The sequence below is a fragment of the Rhineura floridana genome, chromosome 6 (genome assembly GCF_030035675.1).
Source record: "Rhineura floridana isolate rRhiFlo1 chromosome 6, rRhiFlo1.hap2, whole genome shotgun sequence".
In the NCBI taxonomy this organism is placed as follows: Eukaryota; Metazoa; Chordata; class Lepidosauria; order Squamata; family Rhineuridae; genus Rhineura; species Rhineura floridana.
This window is the reverse complement of record NC_084485.1, coordinates 25622496-25646372: the sequence shown is the minus strand read 5'-3', so window position 1 is coordinate 25646372 and position 23877 is coordinate 25622496. Positions and strand designations below refer to the sequence as shown.

Below are 23877 nucleotides of genomic sequence, written 5' to 3'. Positions count from 1 at the left end.
CCCTTTTTAGGGAAGGTGATTGAAAGGGTTGTGGAGCAGCAATTGCAAGCAATCTTTGGATGAAACAGATTATCTTGACCCATTCCATTCTGGGTTCAGGCCTGGTTATGGAACTGAATCAGCCTTGGTCACCCTGATGGATGACCTTTATCAGGAGAAGGATGCGGAGTGCGACCCTCTTATCCTTACTTGATCTCTCAGCAGCTTTTGATACCATTGACCATGGTATCCTTCTAAGCTGATTTGGTGAGATGGGTGTTGGAGGAACTGTTTTACAGTGGTTGTGATCCTATCTCCAGGGTTGTTTTCAGAAAGCAGCATTGGGTGATTGTCTTTTGACCCTCTGTGGGATGCCGTAAGGTACTGTCTTGTCCCCAATACTGTTTAACATCTATATGAAGCCCATGGGAGCAGTAATGGGGAGATTTGGGGTGAGGTGTCAGCAGTACACTGATGATGCCCAGCTCTATTTCTCTGTAACATCTGAATTGAGAGAGATTGTGCAAGCCCTGGACCAGTGCCTGGACTCGGTGGTGTGCTGGATGAGGGCCAATATACCGAGTCGGAATTCTAGCAAGACAGTGGTGCTGTGGGTTTGTGGTTCCCGAGTTCGGACAATTGGTCAGTTGCTTGTTTTGGATGGGCCCATACTCCCTCTGAAAGAGCAGGTTGATAGTCTGTGGGTGCTCCGGGATCCATCTTTGTGAGGTGACCTCAGTGGTTAGAAGAGTCTTTTACCAGCTTCAGCTTTTACCAACTTCTGGACCAGGATAGCCGGACCACAGTTATCCATGCACTGGTAACCTCCAGGCTGGATTACTGTAATATGCTCTATGTGGGGCTGCCCTTGAGGTTGGTCCATAAGCTGCAGCTGGTGCAAAATGCAATGGTGTAATTGCTCACTGGGAGAGGATATCTCCAAAATGTCACCCTGCTGCTGAAAGAATTGCACTGGCTGCCCATTAGCTACCAGGCCAAGTTCAAGATTCTGGTTTTGGTGTACAAAGTCCTATGCAGCTTGGGACCAGGATACCTGAAAGATCATCTCACCCTGATATACCCAGTTGATCACTGTGCTCTGCAGCTAAAGGCCTCCTGCAGATACCATCTTCTACTTGTGTAGAAGCAGGAATTTCAACAGATGTAGCTTGCATAATGAGTTACACCAACAGAAATTCCTTCTCCTACGCATCTACTAAAAGTGCAGAATCACTGTTCTCTTTTGCATCTGGCCATCCTACAAATAAATAGCTTTTTGCCTTGGTCACCAACGTTGGCTATCACACTAATTTCCTTTCTCACATGTTATTAGGGATAGATGAATCTGTCATTTTCAATTTCTCTCACTCTCATTTTTCCAGTCTTAAGTTCAGTTTTTCACATTTCCACATCAGTTTATAATCTTTTTTAAAAATCCTATTCAGCGTTTTAATGCAATTTTCCCCTAATATACACATTTTCTCAAAGCAATTTCCCCTAAGATAATTTTATTATTGATTGATTGATTAAATTTATATCCTGCCCTTCCTCCCAGAAGGAGCCTAGGGCAGCAAACAAAACACTAAAAGCACTTTAAAACATCCTAAAAACAAAAGACTTTATAACATTAAAACAAAACATCTTACAAACATCTTTAAAAAAGAGTTTTAAAAAATCTTAAAAAGCAATTCCAACAGTCACAGACTTTACCACTGAGCTACAATAAGATAACGCAGTTTTGTATCTTATTTTCATGACTACATGCATTTTAATGCACACTTCGCCCTAGAGTATGCATTTCTGTACACATTACTTGGCTAGTAACAGCATTACAAAATTAGGAGAAGTGGGGATTTTGAAGGATAGTTTTGATTCATGTCTTGTTTTGGAACATGCAAATCAGGTAAGTTTGCCTTTAAATGCCAACTGAACTGAATTTCTCCCCCATTGCTGTTTGTTATGATTTCACATTGAACTCAGCTTGTGTAGCTCTGGCTGTGTTTACGTCTGCAGCCAACAATCCTAAAGCATCTCTTTTCCCTCTAAAATTCTCTCCACAACCACACGAAGGAAGTTTGACAGCAATCTCATCTTTCAGCAATTCATTCACACATCAGTTCCATATAGAAAAAATGATGGCAAAAATCTTACCAGGGTTTTAAAGAAACTCATGATGACAGAGTTGTTATCGTCAGCCCCAGCTGCTGTCTTAACGTTCTCTGGTTTTACCTCTCCTTGGGCAAGATCCTCAGCTGCCAAGCAACTGTCACCTGCTGAGTCCAGCTGCAGAGTGTTTTGGTTGTGCTCATCTGTTACGTCCTGTATAAAAAGGGAGCACAGTTCGGTCAGTTCCTCGCTCGTTGAATGCCCAGTAGAAGATTGTAAAAGTAGCCTATTTGCCACTTGCATCATGTTGCTGTCTGAGCCACAATCCTAATTCCATCCATATTTCCTCAGCCTACATATGCAGAACAATTGGGCATTTATGCAAGCTATGCCTAATATATGCAGCATTTGCTATTGGCTGGGGGAACATTGTTCTGAACCAAAGAGAACAACAAATACAAGAAGCCAGGTTGCATATGACACTAAAAAAAACCACTCTTCTGTGCAATGCAGCTGAACACTGAATAGTAAACAACACATGGCTGCACTTTTGATCTCTGAATTCTTTACTGTCAGATCACACCACACACAGAGGGCCCCTACTGCTCAGTTCCCTACCCCTTTCCAGGAAAACTCCTCTCTCTCTCTCTCTCTCTGCAATGGGCAACAATTTCAATTCAGTTTGGATTTTAAGCCAAATTTATCAACTCTGCACATTCTTCAAAACAATATTCAAATTTTCCAATACAGTTTGCCCAGCAAACAATTTTTACAAAAATGCATATGTTAGGGGAAAGTGTGCATAAAAAGGAATATAACATATAAAGTGCATTATATGACAAGTACTTGCTTACAAAAATGTGTACATTTGTTAAAACTGCCCACAAAATGTGTTTATTAGAAGAAATTTGCACTAAAATGTTGGAGAATTTTCAGGAGGATTTTTTTTAAAAAAAACCACAAATTGCTGCAGAAATGTGGAGAACTGAATTTAAGATTTGAAAAGAGAGAAACTGAGAGAACCAAAATTGTCAGAACATTCCATCCCTAGTGTAAGCTCAGGTTTATTGGCTTATTTGTTTAAATCCAACCAAAAACTTGGTTGATATCTTGAAGAGGGGCTCATTGAGAGTCTCAATAAGAGGATAAGTATTCCAAGTTCTTCCTATACAGTGAATATCAACAGTACACATATGATCAGGGGCAAGAGATCTTATTCAGGGATCGGGACCTTAGCATCAGGAGGTACCTTCAAAGAGGAAGGGCCATAGTTTAGTAGGAGAGCATCTTGTTTGCATGCAGAAGGTCCCAAGTCCAGTCCCTGGCATCTCCAAGTAGAGATGGGAGAGACCCCTTTCTGAAACTCTGGAGAGTTGCTGCCAGTCAGTGTTGATAATACTGATGGACCAATGACCTGACCCAGTATAAGGCAGCTTCCTGCATTCCTAAGAAGAAACCAAAGCTCTGGTGACCACTTATGAATCTCTGCCATCTATCACTCAGGGGAAGTAACCCCTGTATTCCTATTCCGTGTTTTTAGAGAACTTGGGCCAGCTGTAGCTCAGCAGATAAACCTACCAGGATTGGCCCCTCTAGAGAGCAGAGGTCCTGCTCCTAGCTGGCTTTGAGGAAAAGTCATAGTTGAAGCTGCCACACTATCAGAGAAGCAGGAAATCAGCATTGGGGGCAGATGCAAATGAAGACAATGCTCCTGTATCTTTAATAGTAGCGTAGAAGAAGGAAATCCAGCAGGTATAGAGCTTGCATGATAAGCTACACCTGCCAAAATTCTTTTTTCTGCATAGCTACAAAAAGTGCAGGCAACCAGTCCTCTTTTGTGTCTGGCCACCCTTGAACACTTCTGAAGATGTGCATCCTTTTCCTCTCCCCTTAAATTGTGAGAGTGCAGTGTCCTCTCACAGCTCAAAAGGATCCTTGTCGGGGACATTGTTTGGAGGACATGCACTGCAGACTCTCTTCTTTCTTAACCTGGGGGAAGGGTTGACATCATTTCAATCCCCCCTTAGGTCTTGGGTGAAAGGAAGCCTAATTGCAAGTCCTGGCAATATGAGGGCAGCACATATGAACAACCTTTAGCCTTCACCATTTATATGAAGGTTTGAGGAGAGGATTTTCTTTTAATGCTAGGGAGCCTTTATTTCTCTTCACTGACATCCGCACCAATCCTTATTTATTTCCTTACATTTATATCCCACCATTCCCCCATCATGATGGCATACTTGTGGTTCCCAGGTAGCCATCCATCAAGGCACTGACCAGACCCAGGCCTGCAAGGTGGTGGCTTCATGTGCCTTCAAGCCAGAAGAACATTCACACAACACTGCACGCTTCCTTTCCAAGGATTGATAAAAAATGCTGCTAAAACTGCTCTACTCAGAATCCTTGTGCTTATTCCTACAGACACGCAGTGTGATCTTAAACATGATTATGCAGGATTACCTCCCTCTGTTTTAAGAGGGGCTTGGTTCCCTGAAACTGTGCTTGGGATAACACTTAAATAGAGCAATACTACACATGTCTACTGCTAAGTAGGTCCCGTTGAGGTCAATGAGGCTTATCCCCAAGTAAATATACCAAGACATTGGTCTGTCTAGCTCAGTATTATCAATACTGACTGGAAACGACTCTCCAGGAATTCAGCCAGGGGACATTCCCAGCCCTACCTGGAGATGCTGGGGACCGAATCTGGGCCCTTCTGCATATGAAGCAGATGTTCTACCATAGAGCTATGGCCCTTCCCCATGCATATGATTGCACTCTAATACTGTAATCCTGTGTACACCTACCTGGGAGTAAGTCTCATTGAACTAAATGGTGCTTACTTCTAAGTAACCACATATAGTATTGCACTGAAAACAAATAAAGCTCATCTTAGGATCCTTGTTATGGTCAGCACTGCTTCTTTGGAACAGTTACAAAAACAGTCTGATCTTACAGTCTCAGAAGACTGGAGCTCGAGAAAGATATTTTATTTATTTATTATGTATTTATATAACAGGATTTATATGAAGGTTAATCATCCATGACCTCTATCATTAAGTGTATTCTGTATTTATAAATGCCCAATCAAAGAAGTAAAAACGATCTTTGACTTTTTTTTTAAAGAAGTCTTACCCTCCAGTACAGAAACATGGAGAAATGATATTAAATGGTTGATGTCAGCTTTACTTTTATTCCAGCTTGCTTTCAAATGGTGCCAAAGACACTAATGTGTGAAGCAAAGAAATGTGTTTTCTTCTCTTTCTTTGCACAGCTGATTCATATAAAGCATAGAAGCCAGGTCACAGTCCAAAGTTCAGTATTGACACCTGTTACGCATCCACCCACTCCTCCCTCTCCCTTTATCTGTGTGCCCAACAATTCCTAATTGATTTTATACCTTCCGACAGTTCAGAGATGATTAAAGGGATTCTCTCCCCTGCTTGTAATACACACTATTGCAAATTGCTCTTGCGCGGCATCTATTTTATACTACAGTAGCTTGTCCTGCCTGGATTCTGAAGCAGGTGCATTCGCAAACTGATTAGAACAGTTTCCCTCCATAAAGACTTGGGAATGTTTAATATGGTGCTTTGCAACAGAGATGGCTGTGTTTACTACAGGATCATTTATGTGTTTGTGAATTGCCTTTTATGAGCATCTCAAAGCTATTTACAAGCATACCATAAAAACAGCTAAAAATATTTTTTAACACAGTACAAAAAAACCCCAGCTAAAGATAGGCTTAAAAACAATACAAAATAAACACCTTTTCATCCAGCTGGAAAAGCTTGTCAAAACAAAAAATTCTTCAGTTGTTTCCAAAAAGTACAGATAGCCAGTTAATTGGGATTCATGAGGGCACTGCCCTACAAATTTCAGTCTGCTCTCAGCCAGCCTCCCACCTCCCTACCTGCCTGCTTACAACCACTCCAGGGGGTGTCACTCCCGTCAATTTCCTTAGTCTCAGTGTTGCCCCTTGCAGAACTCATCAGGGAGGAGGATGGGGACACAACTAGAATTAGCTGGCCCCCATATCATTGGTCCAGTTCCACTTACTGTTGGGTGTGTCCCTGCCTTTCATTCCACAAGTCCCAATGGACACCAGCAGCAGAACAGCTGCATCCCATTCTTTTTTATATTATTTTGCAAACCGCCCGGAGGACTTTGGTTGAGAGGTGGTATAAGAATCATCACCATCATCTCAGACCCAGCACTATTGATTATCTGCACGGATATGTGGGGGATAGAAGCTGGTGTGGCATCAGCACCTGGCATACTTGGGCAGCTGTCTGGGCCTCAGCAAGGCCCATTACAGATGCTTTCTCTGAGCCCTCCTCTGAAAACACAGCTAGATCCAAGCACAGTTATTTAAATTTACTACTATGTCCTGGAGAATACTTTATTCGGGGCATTGTGGGGAATCAAAATGGCAGATTTTGGAGTAAGCTGCATGCCACCCATCCTCCACTGTCACTTTTAGGTAAGCTAGAGGGGGCCATCCACTGTACAAGCCCTTTGCAGAGGTCTCCCTCATGCCTGGACCTGAACTGCCACAGAGGAGGAGACACAAATTTTGGGTAAGCTTATTAAATCCATGACAGAGACAGATTTTCATAGCAATCAGCAGATTGGCTTAAATTATATAAATGCGGGAGTGGCTTTTGAGTTGTTAACACAAATGCATACCCTGATATCAAATCCAGTTCTCACAACCAAGTATATGTACATTTTCTGGCATGGAGCTAGCTGGTGGGTGGGTGGATTTAGATTAGGGAATTGGCATGGGTAAAACATATTCAATAAACCTCCACCAGCACCACTTCCCCAGTCTCCAAAGCAACCACAGGTGGGCTCCTTGGTGCTTTTGGCACTTTTAAAAACATGGGAGATTTTCTTCACAGATCTTTTGCACCACAATTAGTTCGACCCCAAGAAACATCAAAATTATGATAGTGTTTAGTTAACCTTTTGAAATATGCAAAAAAGATTTCATAGGAATTCCTTATTTCCTATATTTATCTCCTCCTTAAGGTACCCAGTAATTAGAAACAACCTGCTTTGCGCTTGTATAATATTTGTCTAAGTTTCTTGTATTTTTTTTAAATGACTGCATGCCATGGCTACATCCCAATATTTACAGTTTATTTCCTTGTTTGTGCTTGGAGATTTGTCCCATATAAGAGCAATTTTTGGGTTTGCTGGAATACATAATAAAGCCAAATCTACTATGAACCTATTTAGTATTTCTAACAAATAGAGAATTTACATAGAATGGTTTACATATTATTAAGAAGGAAACATACATTTGAGTGGGTCAGCTGTGGGCTGGAGCCAGAGATTCTTGATATGTGTGAAATTTTGCATGCATAGAATTGCAGGACAACAAAAGTCCTTCTTAGCTTCATGGAAAGATCATAGAGAAAGGACTCATTCTGAGACTGGCATCCAAAGAGTTAAATGAATCTGTTTCATTAGGCGAAACCACAAGATAATGCCTACTTAATCTCCCCCGCCTACCATATTGCAAGCTGACCCCCAAACGTTAGCAGATCAGTTGGCTTGGAATGTCTCAACAAGTTGTTTGGAAATGTATTGTAATAAGAAACTTAATGGAATAGTCACGAGCAGTTGCCAAAAAACAGTGCAAAGGCTTTCTAAGAAAAAAAAACCCTATAGAAAACATGCATTTTTTACTATTCTTTATCATAATAACAAAAATGATAAAGATATAAATTAGACAAAAGAGGCCCAAGGTCATTGTATTGCTCATATGGGGTTGCTAATCAAAATCTGATATTGCAATTTAAATTATGTTTAGAAATGCCTATTTGTGAGAAAAATATGATTCAAATGTATATTTAAATACTATTTAAAAGTGTGTGTGTGTGGGGGGGAAATAACACTACACAGATTGTTCTGTCAGTGCAACGACTTCTCCATGCGCAACAGAACAATCTCTCCCTCCCCTTCCCCTCTGTACCCCCTAAATCTATTCTGGGTTTTCCCCCAACCTTTCAGAGCAGATTTGGGGATGGTGCAAAAGGAGAAGCGGGGAATCCTGTTGTACTAATGCTAGCTCTAGTGCTAGCACAACTTTTTAGTTGAATACCAACCTATGTTTAAGGTGCAGTAGAGTGACATACATTTGGAAAGAATGTATGATTCACTTCTAGGTTAAACATGAATAAAAATAAAACGGCAGTTTCTCCCCTTTAGTTCCGGTATCACTGAAAAACCCCAATGCTTTAGTATGAAAATCACAGATCCTAGCCAGGCCAATGAGAAGGGCCCTTTAACTGAGAACATTTTAAAGAAAAAACAGTAGACCACACCAGTGTGTTATGAAAACCACGGGTCCTAGGTCAGGGCCTTTTTAGTCTGTTCAGTAATCCAAAACCCCTTGATCTTCATCATCAGAAATATAATGAATCAAGTGCAGAGCCAAGACCAAAATCCTAGTGGCTGTAGCGAGAAGCAGGTTTGTCTCTCAATGGGAGCCAGTGGAAAATGAGACAATTTCGCCCAGCTGTTCATCTGCATAGCCCTACTGTGAGTCTCATTTTAGGGTGCCTCCAAAAGCGCATGCCATGAATGGTGAGCCCACCGCAGATCCTCAGCCTTCCTAACAGAATGTGGTTCTTCTTGTTTCCAGGAGCAGCTGGCTGTGCAGAGTGTTGATCAGCTGGTCTTTGTGGCAATCATGAGAAGCCACTCCCTTTCTAGAGCAATGTTTAAAGTTTTTTTTAATGGATTGGATTTGTGTTGTATTTTTTTTAGAGAAAAAGCACAACATGAACATTTGAGAAAAGTGCCATGTGCCTAAAGATTTGTTTATTTTAAAACCACACAAACCTGTCCAAAGAAAAAGGGAAGAAGAAAACATCAGTGATGGATTTGGAAGTAGGTAAACATGTGATTCATAATGGTGGAGGAAGAAGAGCAGGACAGAACTGGACTGCCACAGAAAATCCCACTCTGACTCTCCTAGGGATGAACATCTGTGTATGCCTGTATGACCTGTGTGGTCTGCCATGCACCCTCTAAGGTAATCCTCAGGCATGGTGAAGGATGCTGCCGGGTTGAAGTAAAGCAGGTGGATTGCTGCACCCACTTGTCAAAGCCAGGCTGCAGGGTGGGGGGCAGAAAAAGATCTAGCCCCTGGAGGCAAAATGTTCCTCACCCTCTGGCCTAATGGTTGGACTCTGTAATTATAGATTGTGTTCAGTTTAGTACTAATCAGAGTAAAAATGGAAATGGACTGCCTTCAAGTCGATCCCAACTCAGGGCGACCCTATGAATAGGGTTTTCATGGTAAGCGGTATTCAGAGGTCATAGAATCATAGAATAGTAGAGTTGGAAGGGGTCTATAAGGCCATTAAGTCCAACCCCCTGCTCAATGCAGGAATCCAAATCAAAGCATTCCTGACAGATGGCTGTCCAGCTGCTTCTTGAAGGCCTCCAGTGTCGGAGAGCCCACTACCTCTCTAGGTAATTGGTTCCATTGTCGTATGGCTCTAACAGTTAGGAAGTTTTTCCTGATGTCCAGTCAAAATCTGGCTTCCTGCAACTTGAGCCCATTATTCCATGTCCTGTATTCTTGGATGATCGAGAAGAGATCCTGGCCCTCCTCTGTGTGACAACCTTTCATGTACTTGAAGAGTGCTATCATATCTCCCCTCAGTCTTCTCTTCTCCAGGCTAAACATACCCAGTTCTTTCAGTCTCTCCTCATAGGGCTTGGTTTCCAGTCCCCTGATCATCCTTATTGCCCTCCTCTGAACCTGTTCCAGTTTGTCTGCATCCTTCTTGAAGTGCGGAGACCAGAACTGGACGCAGTATTCAAGATGAGGCCTAACCAGTGCTGAATAGTGGGGAACTAATACTTCACATGATTTGGAAACTATACTTCTGTTAATGTATCCTAATATAGCATTTGCCTTTTTTGCAGCCACATTGCACTGTTGGCTTATATTCAGCTTGTGATCAATGACAATTCTACGATCCTTCTCAGATGTCATATTGCTGAGCCAAGTATCCCCCATCTTATAACTGTGCATTTGGTTTCTTTTTCCTAAGTGTAGAACTTTGCATTTATCCCTGTTGAATTTCATTCTGTTGTTTTCAGCCCAATGCTCCAGCCTATCAAGGTCCCTTTGAATTTTTATTTCTGTCTTCCATGGTATTAGCTGTGTCTCCCAATTTTGTATCATCTGCAAATTTGATAAGCATGCTCTGTACCTCCTCATCCAAGTCGTTAATAAAAATGTTGAAGAGCACTGGGCCCAGGACCGAACCCTCTGGTACCCCCTCGTTACTTCAGCCCAGTATGAGAAGGAACCATTGATAAGCACTGTTTGAGTACGCTTCTGGAGCCAACTGTGGATCCACCTGATAGTTGTTCCATCCAGCCCACATTTAGCTAGCTTGCTAATCAGAATATCATGGGGCACTTTGTCAAAAGCTTTGCTGAAGTCGAGATATATTATGTCCACAGCATTCCCACAGTCTACAAGGGAGGATACCCGATCAAAACATGAGATAAGATTAGTTTGGCAGGATTTATTCTTTATAAATCCTTGTTGGCTTCTAGTAATCACTGCACTGTTTTTAAGGTGGTTACAGATTGACTGCTTTATAATCTGCTCTAGAGTTTTTCCAGGGATTGATGTTAGGCTGACTGGTCTGTAGTTCCCCGGTTCCTCCTTTTTGCCCTTTATGAAGATAGGGACAACATTAGCTCTCCTCCAGTCATTCAGCACTTCACCAGTCCTCCATGATTTCACTAAGATAATAGCAGTTCTGAGAGTTCTTCAGCCAGTTCCTTCAATACTCTATGATGCAGTTTATCAGGCCCTGCCAATTTGAACTTGTTCAAAGTGCTTAGGTATTTCTTGACCATTTGTCTATCAATCTCAAGCTCCAATCCTTCCCCTTCTACTTCATGTTTCCCGGGAGGGTCATAGCCAATTTTTGGGAGAAGACTAAGCCAAAGTAGGAATTGAGCACTTCTGCCTTTTCTTTGTTATCATTTTGCAATCCTCATTGAGTAGCTGTGCCACCATTTCTTTTCTTTGTCTTTTACTATGGACGTACCTGAAGAAAGCTTTTTTGTTGCTTTTAGCATCCCTCGCTAACCTCAGCTCATTCTCAGCTTTAGCCTTCCTGAAACCATCCCTGCAATTCCATGATACCTGCCTGTACTCTTCCTTTGTGGCCTGGCCTTCTTTCCACTTCCTGCAAGTGTCCTTTTTTGTTTTCAGGTCATCTCGAAGCTTTTTGTGAGGCCACATTGGCTTCTTCTGCTGTTTTCCCCCTTTTTTCCTTGTTGGAATTGCTTGCCATTGCGCTTTTAGAATTTCCTTTTTTAGAAACTCCCACCCATCTTGGACTCCTTTTCTCATTAGGTTCTCTTGCCATGGAACGGTACCTACAATTGTTCTGAGTTTATTAAAATCAGCTTTCCTGAAGTCCAGGGTGCGTGTATGGCTACTCTCAGCTTTTGCTTCTGTTAAAATCAAGAATTCAAGTATGGTGTGGTCACTTTCCCCCAGAGTTCCCATAACTGCCACATCATCCACCAAATCATCTCTATTGGTTAGAATCAAGTCCAGGGTAGCTGATCCTCTGGTTGCTTCCTCCACTTTCTGTAGGAGGAAGTTATCTCCAACACAAGTCAGAAATTTCTTAGAGGGGCTGTGTTTGGCAGAATTTGTCTCCCAATAGATATTGGGATAATTGAAGTCTCCCATTACTACTGCATCATGCCTCCTCGAAACATGAAGCAATTTGCTTTTCAAGTGGTTTACCATTGCCTTCCGCTGAGGCTGAGAGGCAGTGACTGGCCCAAGGTCACCCAGTGAGCTTCATGGCTGTGTGGGGATTTGAACCCTGATCTCCCAGGTCGTAGTCCAACGCTCTACCCACTACGTCACACTGGCTCCTAATCAGAGTAAACACACTGAAATTAATGAAACTAAGTTAGTGATGTGGAATCTGTTAACTTCAATGAGTCTACTCTGAGTAGAACAAGCATTTAATGTTTATTTATTTAATTATTATTCAATTTTATCTTTTCTCCATGGAGCCTAAGGTGGTGGTATACATAGTTCTCCCCCTCTCCATTTTATCCTCACGACAGGATAGGTTAGGCTGAAAGGCAGTGACTGGCCCAAGGTCACCCAGTGAGCTTCATGGCCGAGTGGGGATTTAAACCCTGGCCTCCCAGGTCACACTCCAATACTAACCACATACTATATTTTTTTGGGTGGGGGAGGGAAGAAAAAGGTCAGCATCATCCATAAAATATCCTGTACATACAGAATATTCTGTTTTCTATAAAAATCATACACATTAGCATCAGTTCTGCTACTTGGGGGGGGCAGGGTATGGAGAGAATCTATGTGAAAAGGGTGTATTTCTGCCAAGCCTTCTTTGCCCACATGAAGCACGGCTCAGTCAGTGAAACATTTCAGTCACATAATTTACCTTGGCTTGAATAGCAAACACTTCATCGGTTCATGAATCCTGCCCTTGTTTTAATTATGCAGCTTCCTGACTGTAGTTTTGTGGTGCTTGAAAATAAAGCCATGGTTCAACCAAACAGAATGCTTGTGTGGTTCCTGGACCAAAATCTAAAATGGAGGCATCTCCCTCTTTCTCTCTCCTTCCCCCCCTCTCAGCAACATTAGTTGTTGTTTATTGGCATTGCGACATGCGGAAAAAGGTTTGATGTGATTAAGCTCCCACAGAAGCTATCAGTCATGGCTTACTAAAAGAGTGAAGTGTGCCTGAAGCAAAATCTGGATAATTAGGATTATATCAAATATTTAGACTTCCAGTATAAATATATCATCCATATAATCAGAAGTTTGGCTTTCTGCCATCTATCAGAAGCCAAAGAAACCGGTTTTATCGAAAGTGTGCTGCTTCCCTTTGTGCTTTTTAATCTGAATCAAGTAAAAAAACTCCAAATCAAAACAACACTGGGAAGGGAATTACACTTTTAAAAACATACAAAGCAAAATTCTGTCTACCCTGAACACATGTATAAATAAACCACTTTGGAATTAAGGGGAAGCCACACAAGAGCCAAAGGTCACACTCATTTCATTGCAATTTTCACAGAAAATGTGCCTGGAAAAGTAAAGGGCTGCCTCATAAAGGAGGAGAGATTATAGCTTGATGGCAGAACTAAAATAGCATTTTATAATACTTAGGATCTCAAATTCTGCAATCTCAGATTCTACAAATAGTAGAATCTTAAAAAAACACAAACCTACTTCCTATACATTATCTCAGTTATCCTTACAACTGTCATATGCTCCAACTGTTCCTGTTTACCAGGGACCATCCTTGTTTTCTGGTATGGTGTCCATGGAAAACTATTGGGTGATATCCAACAAAGTCATAGGCAGATTGGTTTCAATGGCTCTACTCTAAATATGCCTAATGCTGGATATCACCAATTGCCCCTATTTTTGCCTTTGAGGATGTCTTGCTAAAATGTTAGTGTTATAAGGACCAAAACAAATGCAATGTTAATTGCATGAATGCACAATAGCCACAGTTTTAAATATGGAAATAACAACTATAAAGAAGCTCAGGACTGGCCCAAGACATTCTGCTGCCTGAGAGGAAGGACAAAATGGTGCCCCTCCAATTCCATATGATTAGACTGGCAGTTTAATCTTACTTCAATGCTGGTGATATAAAAACTTCCGTTGCTGCACCAGAGTTCAGTATAGCCTCGGGATAGAATTCTGTGCTTCATCAGTTTGCTGACCCTTCCTGTTGCCCAGCATCTGTTGCTTGAGGCAGCTGCCTCATTCTGCCTAACAGCAGGGCTGGCCCTAGGAAAACCTGAGTAGCCTTGGGACCAGGAGTAGATAGCAGACTGAGTGGGGAGTAGTCAGTGCTGATCCTGGTGGGTCAGGGATGGAGGAAGGGAGGGACAGGGTCTTGGCAGCTTTTCATACCCCTAAACTGGCTTTACTGACTAGACCAATGAAATGTTATGTTCAGTTCAGTTTATTGCATTTTAGCCAAAGGCCATTGCAAGCACAACAAATACCACAAGGTGTGATATGAGAATAAGGTAAAATCATCCACCATGAGACCCATAATATGCGAATAAGATAAAACATTTAAAAATTTCAGGATTTCTGTTTCTGAGTGTAAGCTACGCGTAGCTTCTTAGCTGCCAAGGCGAAATTAGCTACGGAGATAGTCATGTGTTTGAATTTGTCATTTAGAAGCTCTACTACCAGTTCCTTGGGGCATTTAACCTGGGGGGGATAAATAAGTTGGGCTAGGAATTTCTGTCTGGGATCGGTGTACAATGGGCAGTACAGCATGATATCCTCTGGAATATTACACCCGAAAATACATATCCGTTCTTCAAAGGGGACTCCTATGTACCTCCCTTCCAGATAGGCCGAAGGCATCAATTGGAGCCTTAGTTCCGAAAATGCTTTACGGAGAGAGGGGTGCAGGAGGATCTCAAGATACGATGATCTAACGTGATTAGGCTTGAGTTGGGAGTACCAAATGGAGAAAGGGGCTATTAAGATGTCTACCCGATCTTTCCTCGCTGCATGATTAAAAACCCAATTCCTAAGGGCTTGGGAGCTGAGACTCAGAAGCTCGCCCATAGGGAGGTTGTATTGCTCCAGCAGTGCCTGGTTAGTGCGGGCCCACCCCCCCTTCAATAGCTGCTCAGACCAGCAAAGTTTAGTAAGGGAATTGTCATCCATTTGGTATATTCTCCTCCAATATCTAAGGTGAGCTAGATCTATTCTAGCTGCTAAGGAGGGTAGCCCAAGTTCCGCTCTGAGATGTGCAGCGGGGGTTCCCAATGGGAACCCTAGAATTTGTCTCATAAACTTGTTTTGTAAAGTTTCTATTTCTTGCTTAGCCACAGCCCCCCAAAGTTCGGCCCCGTAAAGTGTGGAGGCGACTGTTTTAGCAACAAAAACCTTGAGCAACGGGGGGACCATTTGCCCCCCTCTAGCATAAAAAAATCTTTGGAGTTGGACTGAAGATCTCGCACCCACCAGTTTGGCGGCCTTAATGTGGGAATTCTGTGAGGAGTTCTCACTGAAGCAGATACCCAGGTATTTGAACAGGCGAACTTGATCCAGCACATTGCATTCAATTGACCAGCTGGAAGCAGCCTTCTTATTGCCAAAGATCAAGCTCTTGGTTTTGGTGTAATTAATTGTCAAAAGGTGCTTCTTGCAGTAAACGCACAGTTGAGTGAGCATCCTTTTGAGGCCAGTTTTATTTAAAGAAAGTAAAGCCAGATCATCGGCGTATAACAATAGGGGGGTCTTACGAGAGCCTATTGAAGGAGGGAAGAAGGACGGGGAAGCCATTGTGGGGATGATGTCATTTATAAAAACATTAAATAAAAAAGGGGCCAGAATACATCCCTGCTTTACTCCTTTCTGAACCCGTATGGCCTGGGAAAGAGTGCCCTGCAGGCCTAAGCGCACTTGTTGTTATGTGCCTTCCAGTTGATTACTACTTATGGCGACCCTATGAATCAGTGACCTCCAAGAGGATCTGTCATGAACCACCCTGTTCAGATCTTGTAAGTTCAGGTCTGTGGCTTCCTTTATGGAATAAATCCATCTCTTGTTTGGCCTTCCTCTTTTTCTACCCCTTTTGTTTTTCCCAGCATTATTGTCTTTTCTAGTGAATCAGGTCTTCTCATGATGTGTCCAAAGTATGATAACCTCAGTTTCATCATTTTAGCTTCTAGTGACAGTTGTGGTTTAATTTGTTCTAACACCCAATTATTTGTCTTTTTCGCAGTCCATGGTATGTGCAAAGCTCTCCTCCAACACCACATTACAAATGAGTTGATTTTTCTCTTATCCACTTTTTTCACTATCCAACTTTCACATCCATACATAGAGATCGGGAATACCATGGTCTGAATGATCCTGACTTCAGTGTTCAGTAATACATCTTTGCATTTGAGGACCTTTTCTAGTTCTCTCATCGCTGCCCTCCCCAGTCTTAGCCTTCTTCTTATTTCTTGACTATTGTCTCCATTTTGGTTAATGACTGTGCTGAGATATTGATAATCCTTGGAATACTTGAAATACCAATAATACTTGAAATACCAAGAAATACTGACAACCAAAGCTATAGGATGACCCACCACGAATGCTGCTTCATCCTGCATGCTAGGCGTAGCCACCATGGTGACTTTCAGATGTTATTGGAGTACTACAACTCTCATCAGCTCCTGCCAGTATGATCAATGGTCAGGGATGATGGGAGATTTAGTCCAGCAACATCTGAAGGACACCCACCATGCTGGTAACCTGATAGTGTAAATTCATTCTAGTCTGGCCTGGCTAGGATTTTGCAGTTTTCTTGTGTGAGATGGTGATATATCAGCAAAAAGCCAAACTAGTGAATTTAGACGGTACAGCATACAAGTCTGATGGCCATAAAAAGAGGCATACCAGTAACAGCCATGTATTTAAAAGTATGTCATAAAAACAAAGGCAAGTGTTATGTTCCATTTCCTTCAGAGGATAAGGGCCCACCTCTAAACGAGATGAGACTTTTCTCCCCTTATTTGCAGCTGCACTTGGGTGGTGTGGGTGGATGAACTGCACCAGGGCCACAGTTCTGGAGAGGACATTTTCTGAATTTAAACTGCTCTCCAAGTCACTAACTGTCCAAAAGTGGAAAATATACAAATACTAGTGTTTTGCCGCTGACTTTGTACACAGATGATCCCAGGTTCAATCCCTAGCCTCTCTAGTTATGACAAGGGTCAGAAAGCTGGTGAGGAGAAAGATCTGGGGGAACTGCTGCCGGTCAGAGCAGACAATATCAAGCTAGATGGATAAATACTCTGACCTGGTATGAGGCAGCCTCCTGTCAGAAAAATAATTGGATGAAAGGGTCAACCATGGCCTGAATCCAATTTGCTCGGTGTGTATGCTTTTTACAAAAAGAAAAGGTAAGGAGATCTAAGAACAGATCGTTCATGTTTCATCTAGTTGGCCCTTAGGTAGCAGTGCTGAGAAAAGACCTCCGTGTTTGAGACTTTGGAGAGCTGCTACCAATCAGCTTAGGCACCCTTGAGCTAAATGCAGCACTAAATGCAACCATCTAACAGATTCTAACTTTTCGTAATGGAATAAGCTGCATAGGATTCTCATTCCCCAGAGGTTTAAAAAAGCCATCAAACCATTAGGGTTTATTATGTACCAAGTATCCAAAACATGTGTTGGTTGGTAGAAATAAAAGCTGTTGGGTTTTTATACCCTGGCTATGCCAGACACTCAAAATTCTATTGCAGGCAAACCCAGCATAGAGAGTTTAAAAATATATATACTGGCCTATAGTATCCTGATTAGCAACAGGAATTCCACCTTCTATTTTAAAGAACAACCTGCACATAAAATAGGATTTACTTTTGGGTACTACAACCAGGGGATAACATTGATACAGAACGCATGACTGAATTTAAACTGTAGAGATGATTGTACTCTCAAGGGTATTCTCCATAAAATAGTATAGAAAAGTGAAGGAAGTTTATTTTGCCCATGTTGTCTCCTCTCCCCCTCTATACACACACACTTACATGGTGAAGCTCTATAATAAAATTGGTGACACCTCTCTAGCAGTAAGGTCTCCACAACCAGGGAGCACCTATGCTTGACCAATGTCCGAATCTTGAAAACGAAACCCAAAGACAAATGTAACATTTTTCACAACTTTTGAAAATAATTTTCCTTTTGAAAATAATTTTCTTTCCATATGACAGAAATCCCTGGGGTAGGCAACATTTTCAGTATACCTTAATTAACATTCAGCGAGGCTGCTGGGGACCAGGCAATAGTGCTGGGTGGGCTAGATTTGGCTTTTGGGCTCCCATTCATCAAACTGTGCTGCAGACCATCAACTAACACCACAGCTACAATGCCTTTGATTCCTATTCCACAGGTGGCTGTTCCACCTCTCACTCAATGGGGGTTTGCTTTCTCATTTGCACAGTATGATGCCATCTTGCCCCATAAGAAACAAACTCCAGAGACAGACTTAATGAGGAACTAAACAGATATTCCTGTTTTATATACTTGCCTTTTCCTGCAAGACATTCTCTGATGTGCTTTGTAATCCTGCAGGGTCTTCTACTGTGATGGCGCCACGTGGATTTTCTGCCTTCACCTCCTCTTGGCTTTGCTCTTGTGTTTTGTTCTTGGCTTTCCCCTTTTCCACTTTGAAGAGCCTGTCAAAAAAGGTTAACTCTTTGGGCTTCGGCAAAGCATCCTCCTCCTCTGCCTTGCCTGGTGCCGTGAGTTCAATTTCACTGAGAGATGCTTTGCTTAGGTTTTTATCTGAAGCTTCCTCTGTCACAGCTGCAGCAGGAAGGTCCGCATTCTCACTCAAGGCTTTGTTCGCTTGGGGTGCTTCTGAGCTGACATCAAGCTGAGCCGATCCAGCCGATGAATTTGTTGCCTGCTCTTCAGTACGTCCTGGTACAGGCCGTGAAAACGCAAAGACAAATCGAGATTTGGCAGCTGGCGGGGCTGTCTTGGCTGCCTTCCCAAGATTATTTTCATTGGCCTCAGAGATGGAGCTTAGCTCCATTGTCTTCTGGGAAGAAACAGCCGCATTATTCTGGACAACACTCACTCTTGCATCCACTACAAGTGCAAACAAGAAAACAGCAATTATCCATCATAACAGGAAAGATGCACTATTAATCATAGCTGCCTGTGTCTTTAATGGACTGATTGTAAACTGCAATGCCTGAACAAACACGGTGTGTAAGTGTCGTTCTCTTTACAAAGTGTGAGCTTTGGCCTATCGGCTTATACGTGGAATCTGGGTTGTCAAAACCCACTGGATTGTCATTTGTCCATTTTGTATTGCCCACACTTTTGTGTCACACGAATGCTACCTCAAACCATAGGATGACCGGGCTTAAAGGAAGCTAGGGGCTAAGAATTTGCAGCATTTTTCATTGGTCAAAGGCTTTCTCTTTGCATGCCCTGTGAGGTAAAGGTCACAATTAGGGATGGAAAGATCTGTCTGTTTTGGTTCTCTCAGTTTCTCACTTTTCTGATGTTAAATTCAGTTCTCTACATTTCTGCAGCAATCTGCAATTTTTTTTAACAAAAATCCTCATGAAAATTCTCCACCATTTCAGTGCAAATTTCTCCAAATAAACACATTTTTGTTGGCAGTTTTGACAAAGGTACACATTTTTGCAAGCCATTTCTCATCATTTCATGCCTTTTTGCAAGTTGTTTTCACTCATGTATTCATTTTTATGCACACTTTCCCCTAATATATGCATTTTTGTAAATGTTGTTTAGTTGGCAAACTGCATCCCAAAATTCTAATAAATGCGAATTTTGAAGGATGGCTGTGTTTCAGTTCTCATAATGTTTAGGAAATTGCGAATTTGATAAATACTGCTTGAAATGCGAACTGAATTGAAATTCTCACCCATCCCTAGTCACAATTACAGTACTCTTCTTTAAAAAGACATTACAAAAGTATAGCTTCCCAATTATTGTTCTTTGTTGAATAATCAGGAATTGAAATTGCATGTGAAGCTGCATGCTGGAGAAGTAAAAAACTGTGCATGCTTTGAGTTCATTATAGCTAGTTCCTTAAAATGGGGAATGGAGACCTGACACGTATTATTTTCATTGTTGTGAAAAAGGTAAGATTTCTGTAAATAGTAAAGGTGAGGTCCTCCTTACCAGAAACAATGAAAATTTGTCCTCAAACGCAAGAATAAAGGCTCAGGGTACATTTTCTGAGAATTAAGGATGTAGAAATGAAAAAGAAACCTGTTCTTTTATTCAGAATGAATAATTTAATTGTTAATTCCCTTCAAAGAGCTGTCCTTTTCTCACTCCTCCCTGCCTATTCCAGTGTAAAATCACCCTTTAACCATCTGTCTCTCCTCCCATCTCTTCTTTTTAAAGTGCATGAGAACTGAAGGAATTATTTGCTGCAATCTCCTGTCTATTCCTGTCTTGTTTCTAAATCCATCCTGGCCCTACCATTACGCAGAGTGAGGCAACTACCTCAGGCAGAAGACGTGGGGCAGCAGTGGCAGCCTCCCAGCTGTTTCTCCTGAGACCTTTAGCTGTTCCCCTCCATTCAAGGGCAGAGCTGTGTGTGCCACATGGTCTGTCTTGAAGCCCCTAAACTCTGGTGCATTAGTCAAGTCAGTCTCTTGCCTGCCAGCCTGTATTCTACTGACTTAGGAAGTTTTTGCACTGAAGCTGGGAAGGAACTGAGATATTTTCTGGAGGCTCTCAGCCAGGCCCTGTTCAGAGCTTGGAAAAGTTACTTTTTTGAACTATAACTCCCACCAGCCCAATCCAGTGGCCATGCTGGCTGGGGCTAATGGGAGTTGTAGTTTTAATAAGTAATTTTTCCAATCTCTGGCCCTGTTACATATGCTTCTCCCTCCTTCTGAGTAACCTCACATGCAAGTAGCCAGGCACTTTGCACCTGCTGGGCTCTGTCTCTTCTCCGCTCCTGTGGACCTGGGGATGGGTGCTAAGGGAGGTTCGAAGAGCCAGCCAGGAACCCAGGTAGCTGGTGTGGAGAACTCCAGTCCTAGGGCAGGAATGTCCAGATGCAGTGGCTCAGGGCCACTGGAGATCTGCTGGGGGATCCTGCTGCCCCCATTCCTTCTCCAAAGAAACCCAGAGTTCCAGGGCTGGGCAGGGCTGACTCATCTCAGTCTGCCACTTGGTTGCCCTTATTGACGCCCAAAATATATATCTTGCCTTGTAACAGGGCTATCCTTATAGTTCTCAAGGAAGGGTCACTGTCCCCCTATCCCTGAAACCCCTTAGGTAGGTCTGTCTCTTGATTTGAATATTCTGGTTCTGAAGTAATAGGTCTAAAGACTTGCCATAAGCCTTCATTAATCAACATGCGTATGGTTGTAGGATCTGGCCTGAAAATGACATCCTTTCACTCATCTAAGTGGAGTCAAACACAAAGATAAAAGCATGCCATGGTGGATTGACATACCTTTGACTTCAGAAACTGCACTGAGGTAAGACACACAAGAAAATGATTTCTAAGGGCATTTCTTCAATGTTTCTTAAACAGCTGTACAAAGACATGAGCCAAGTGTACAAGACAAAACTGGAAAATGGAAAAATCCCAGTGTAATGACTTTGGAGCTGTGAGCCCAAAGTGTGCTAAACACAGGATGCTTATTTTGGGGCGTCCAAAATCATCAGCAACATGGAAAGGAAAGGTGAGCATGAGCATAATTCACACAATATTTAACAGTCACCACTTTCCTATTGTGACCCACCAACCTTGAACTTTACCAACCAGCCCTTATACATGATGCATATCCTGCAAAAAAAATGTAAATATACTGCCCTTAAATCGATTCCGACTTATGGCAACCCTATGAATAGGGTTTTCATGAGGCTGAGAGGCAGTGACTGGCCCAAAGTCACCCAGTGAGCTTCATGGCTATGTGGGGATTTGAACCCTGGTCTCCCAGGTTGTAGTCCAACACCTTAACCACTACACCACACTGGCTTTCTTGTTGCATATCCTGCAACTGGCCCAAATCATCTGGGATCAGCTAATAAACCCAGGTAGAACCACAGATATTCGTCTTTCTCCCCGTTCATGTTTGTGTAGCGGAATCCGGCTGAAAATGCGTCTTTAACTAACACATACAGCTCCACCTAGAAGATGCATCCAGAGGCTTCAGTTCCTGATTTCAACAGCAGCAGCTGTATGGAAGCTGCAGCAGAAAAGTGGTGAGCAGGGAAGAGTTAAGACCTCCTGCACTTCTTTAGACTGGCTTCTCCTTAAGGTGTTTTTCCTTAGAATTGCCTCTCACTTGTGTCTGTGGCATGTAGTTTGACCCTAAGTTATGTTTTCATAATGTCAGTCTGGGATCTAGATCACATCCACACTACACATTTAAAGCACTTTGTTTCCCCCAAAGAATCCTGGGAAGTGTAGTTTACCATTCACAGAACTATAATTCCCATCACCTTATCAAACTACCATCCCCAGGTTTCTTGGGAGAAGCCATGTGCTTTAAATGTGCTTTAAATGTATGGCATGGATGTGACCCTGGTCATGCCAACTCACAGCCGCTGAAAACATAGCCTAAAGGCTAATATAGTCCCAGGCTAATATAGTCTTGGTGGGACCCATCTGGAGTTAAGTTTAAAAAGTGGCTAGAAGTTGCCTTCTACTGGCAAATACAAGCTACTTGTAAGACCACAACAATATTGCAAAACTGATATTGAGACTAACCCTTCTAAAGCAAAAGCCAACATGGGCCATTCTGTGCCTGGTCTTGTACCATAGGTATAGCAGGGAGAGTTTCCATCGATCCCATTGCATCAGACTCAAGACACTGCTAGCCCAGAACATATTCCCTTAACATAAATGTCTTCACTGGGCAAAAGTGGATTAAGTGCAACAGGGCTGGCCCAAGGCACTTTGGTGCCTGATGCACCGGGCGAGATGGTGCCTCCTTCCCACTCCGTATACAAAAGACAACCAGACTGGCAGTTGACTCTTAGTACAAATGGGATGGCATCCTCCACTGCACTTTAGGCAGCAGGCTAGTTTAGGGGGACCATGTGCCATTCACAACTCGGTCCTACAACAAAGGAGAATGGCCAGGGAACTCATGAAGAAAAACTGTGGGGGGCAATCACCTCTCTCTGCCTGGCCAGCTCTCATTTTTGATGCAACAGTTAGGAACATAGGAAGCTGCCTTACAGTGAGGCAGACCATTGGTCCATCTAGCTCAGTACTGTCTATACTGACCTTCTTTCCCCAAGATGTGATACTGCAAGAAATAAAAGTTGACCAAACAAACTCTATGTAAGGTGAAGATGATAATTCAGGATATGTTTGAGGACCAATTAACATGTTGAGCCCAGGGGTGACGGACCCAGCCTCCTTCCCGAGGAAGGAGGGGGAAGGCATGAGTTTCAGAAGCCTCAGCCGTTAGGGAGCATGGACGATCCAGCTGTTGTTGAGTCTAACCCCGACCTTGGGGAAGAGAGCAAGTCACCCGCCCTGCCCGTTCCCATGGCTGGTCCTGCCCCTCAATGGGACAGCGCTCAGCCCCCCAGCACTCCCACGGGACTGTGGGGGGATGCTCCTGAGAGAGCAGACACTCCTCCTTCACCAAGCAGTATCTTAGAAATGCCCGACGTTTCCCTGCCCTCCGCTCTCCCGCCTGCCGATCAGGAACCTATGCTTTCCGATGAGCCCTTGGAAGCTTGCCCCCCCTCACCGCGCTCACGACGTCGGGAGAAGCGAACAGGGCAGAAGGAGGCGTGTGTGTGATGGAGTGAAAGGTTACGCCCCAAGACCTCTCCTATTTGAGACTACCATGCCCGGAAGTGGGCGCTGAGTCAACTTTCCTCACAAGTTGCAGAGCATGTCTAGAGTGCAGTTAGGGATTGTAGTGAGTTAGCATAGGGGTTTCTATGAGGCGCACAGCCTTTGATGTATCCATTACTTTAATAAAACAAGAATTGATTGCACCCTTGTCTCCGACTGGTGGTTCTCGCTCTGAACTGGACATAACAAGACCAGCAAAAAGGCAACCTATGCTGGCTTCAGCCTGCATTGAACGCAAGTATGAATGACTTGCCATAGTGTGCACTGTTCACCTGTATTGCCCTGCCAGCTAGGGCAAATAATTTTTATCACTTCCCTGGTTATCCTGATTTCTGATCAGGGGCCTAAATGGGATAAGAGTCTCCTGATACAGACAGACAGC

At 42.9% G+C, this 23877-nt stretch overlaps 1 protein-coding gene across 4 annotated transcripts in view; it reads right to left on the bottom strand.

The window, feature by feature from the left end:
* The window catches only part of BCAS1 (brain enriched myelin associated protein 1), a 65651-nt gene that overhangs the window by 28432 nt on the left and 13342 nt on the right, over positions 1-23877 (bottom strand). For all 4 annotated transcript variants that reach the window (XM_061631231.1, XM_061631230.1, XM_061631228.1 and 1 more), the window contains exons 3-4: positions 18198-18763; positions 2131-2298 (exon numbers count right to left, since the gene is read on the bottom strand). In XM_061631231.1, coding sequence (XP_061487215.1) covers positions 2131-2298; positions 18198-18763 — 734 coding nt within the window. The remainder of the gene's footprint in view (positions 1-2130; positions 2299-18197; positions 18764-23877) is intronic.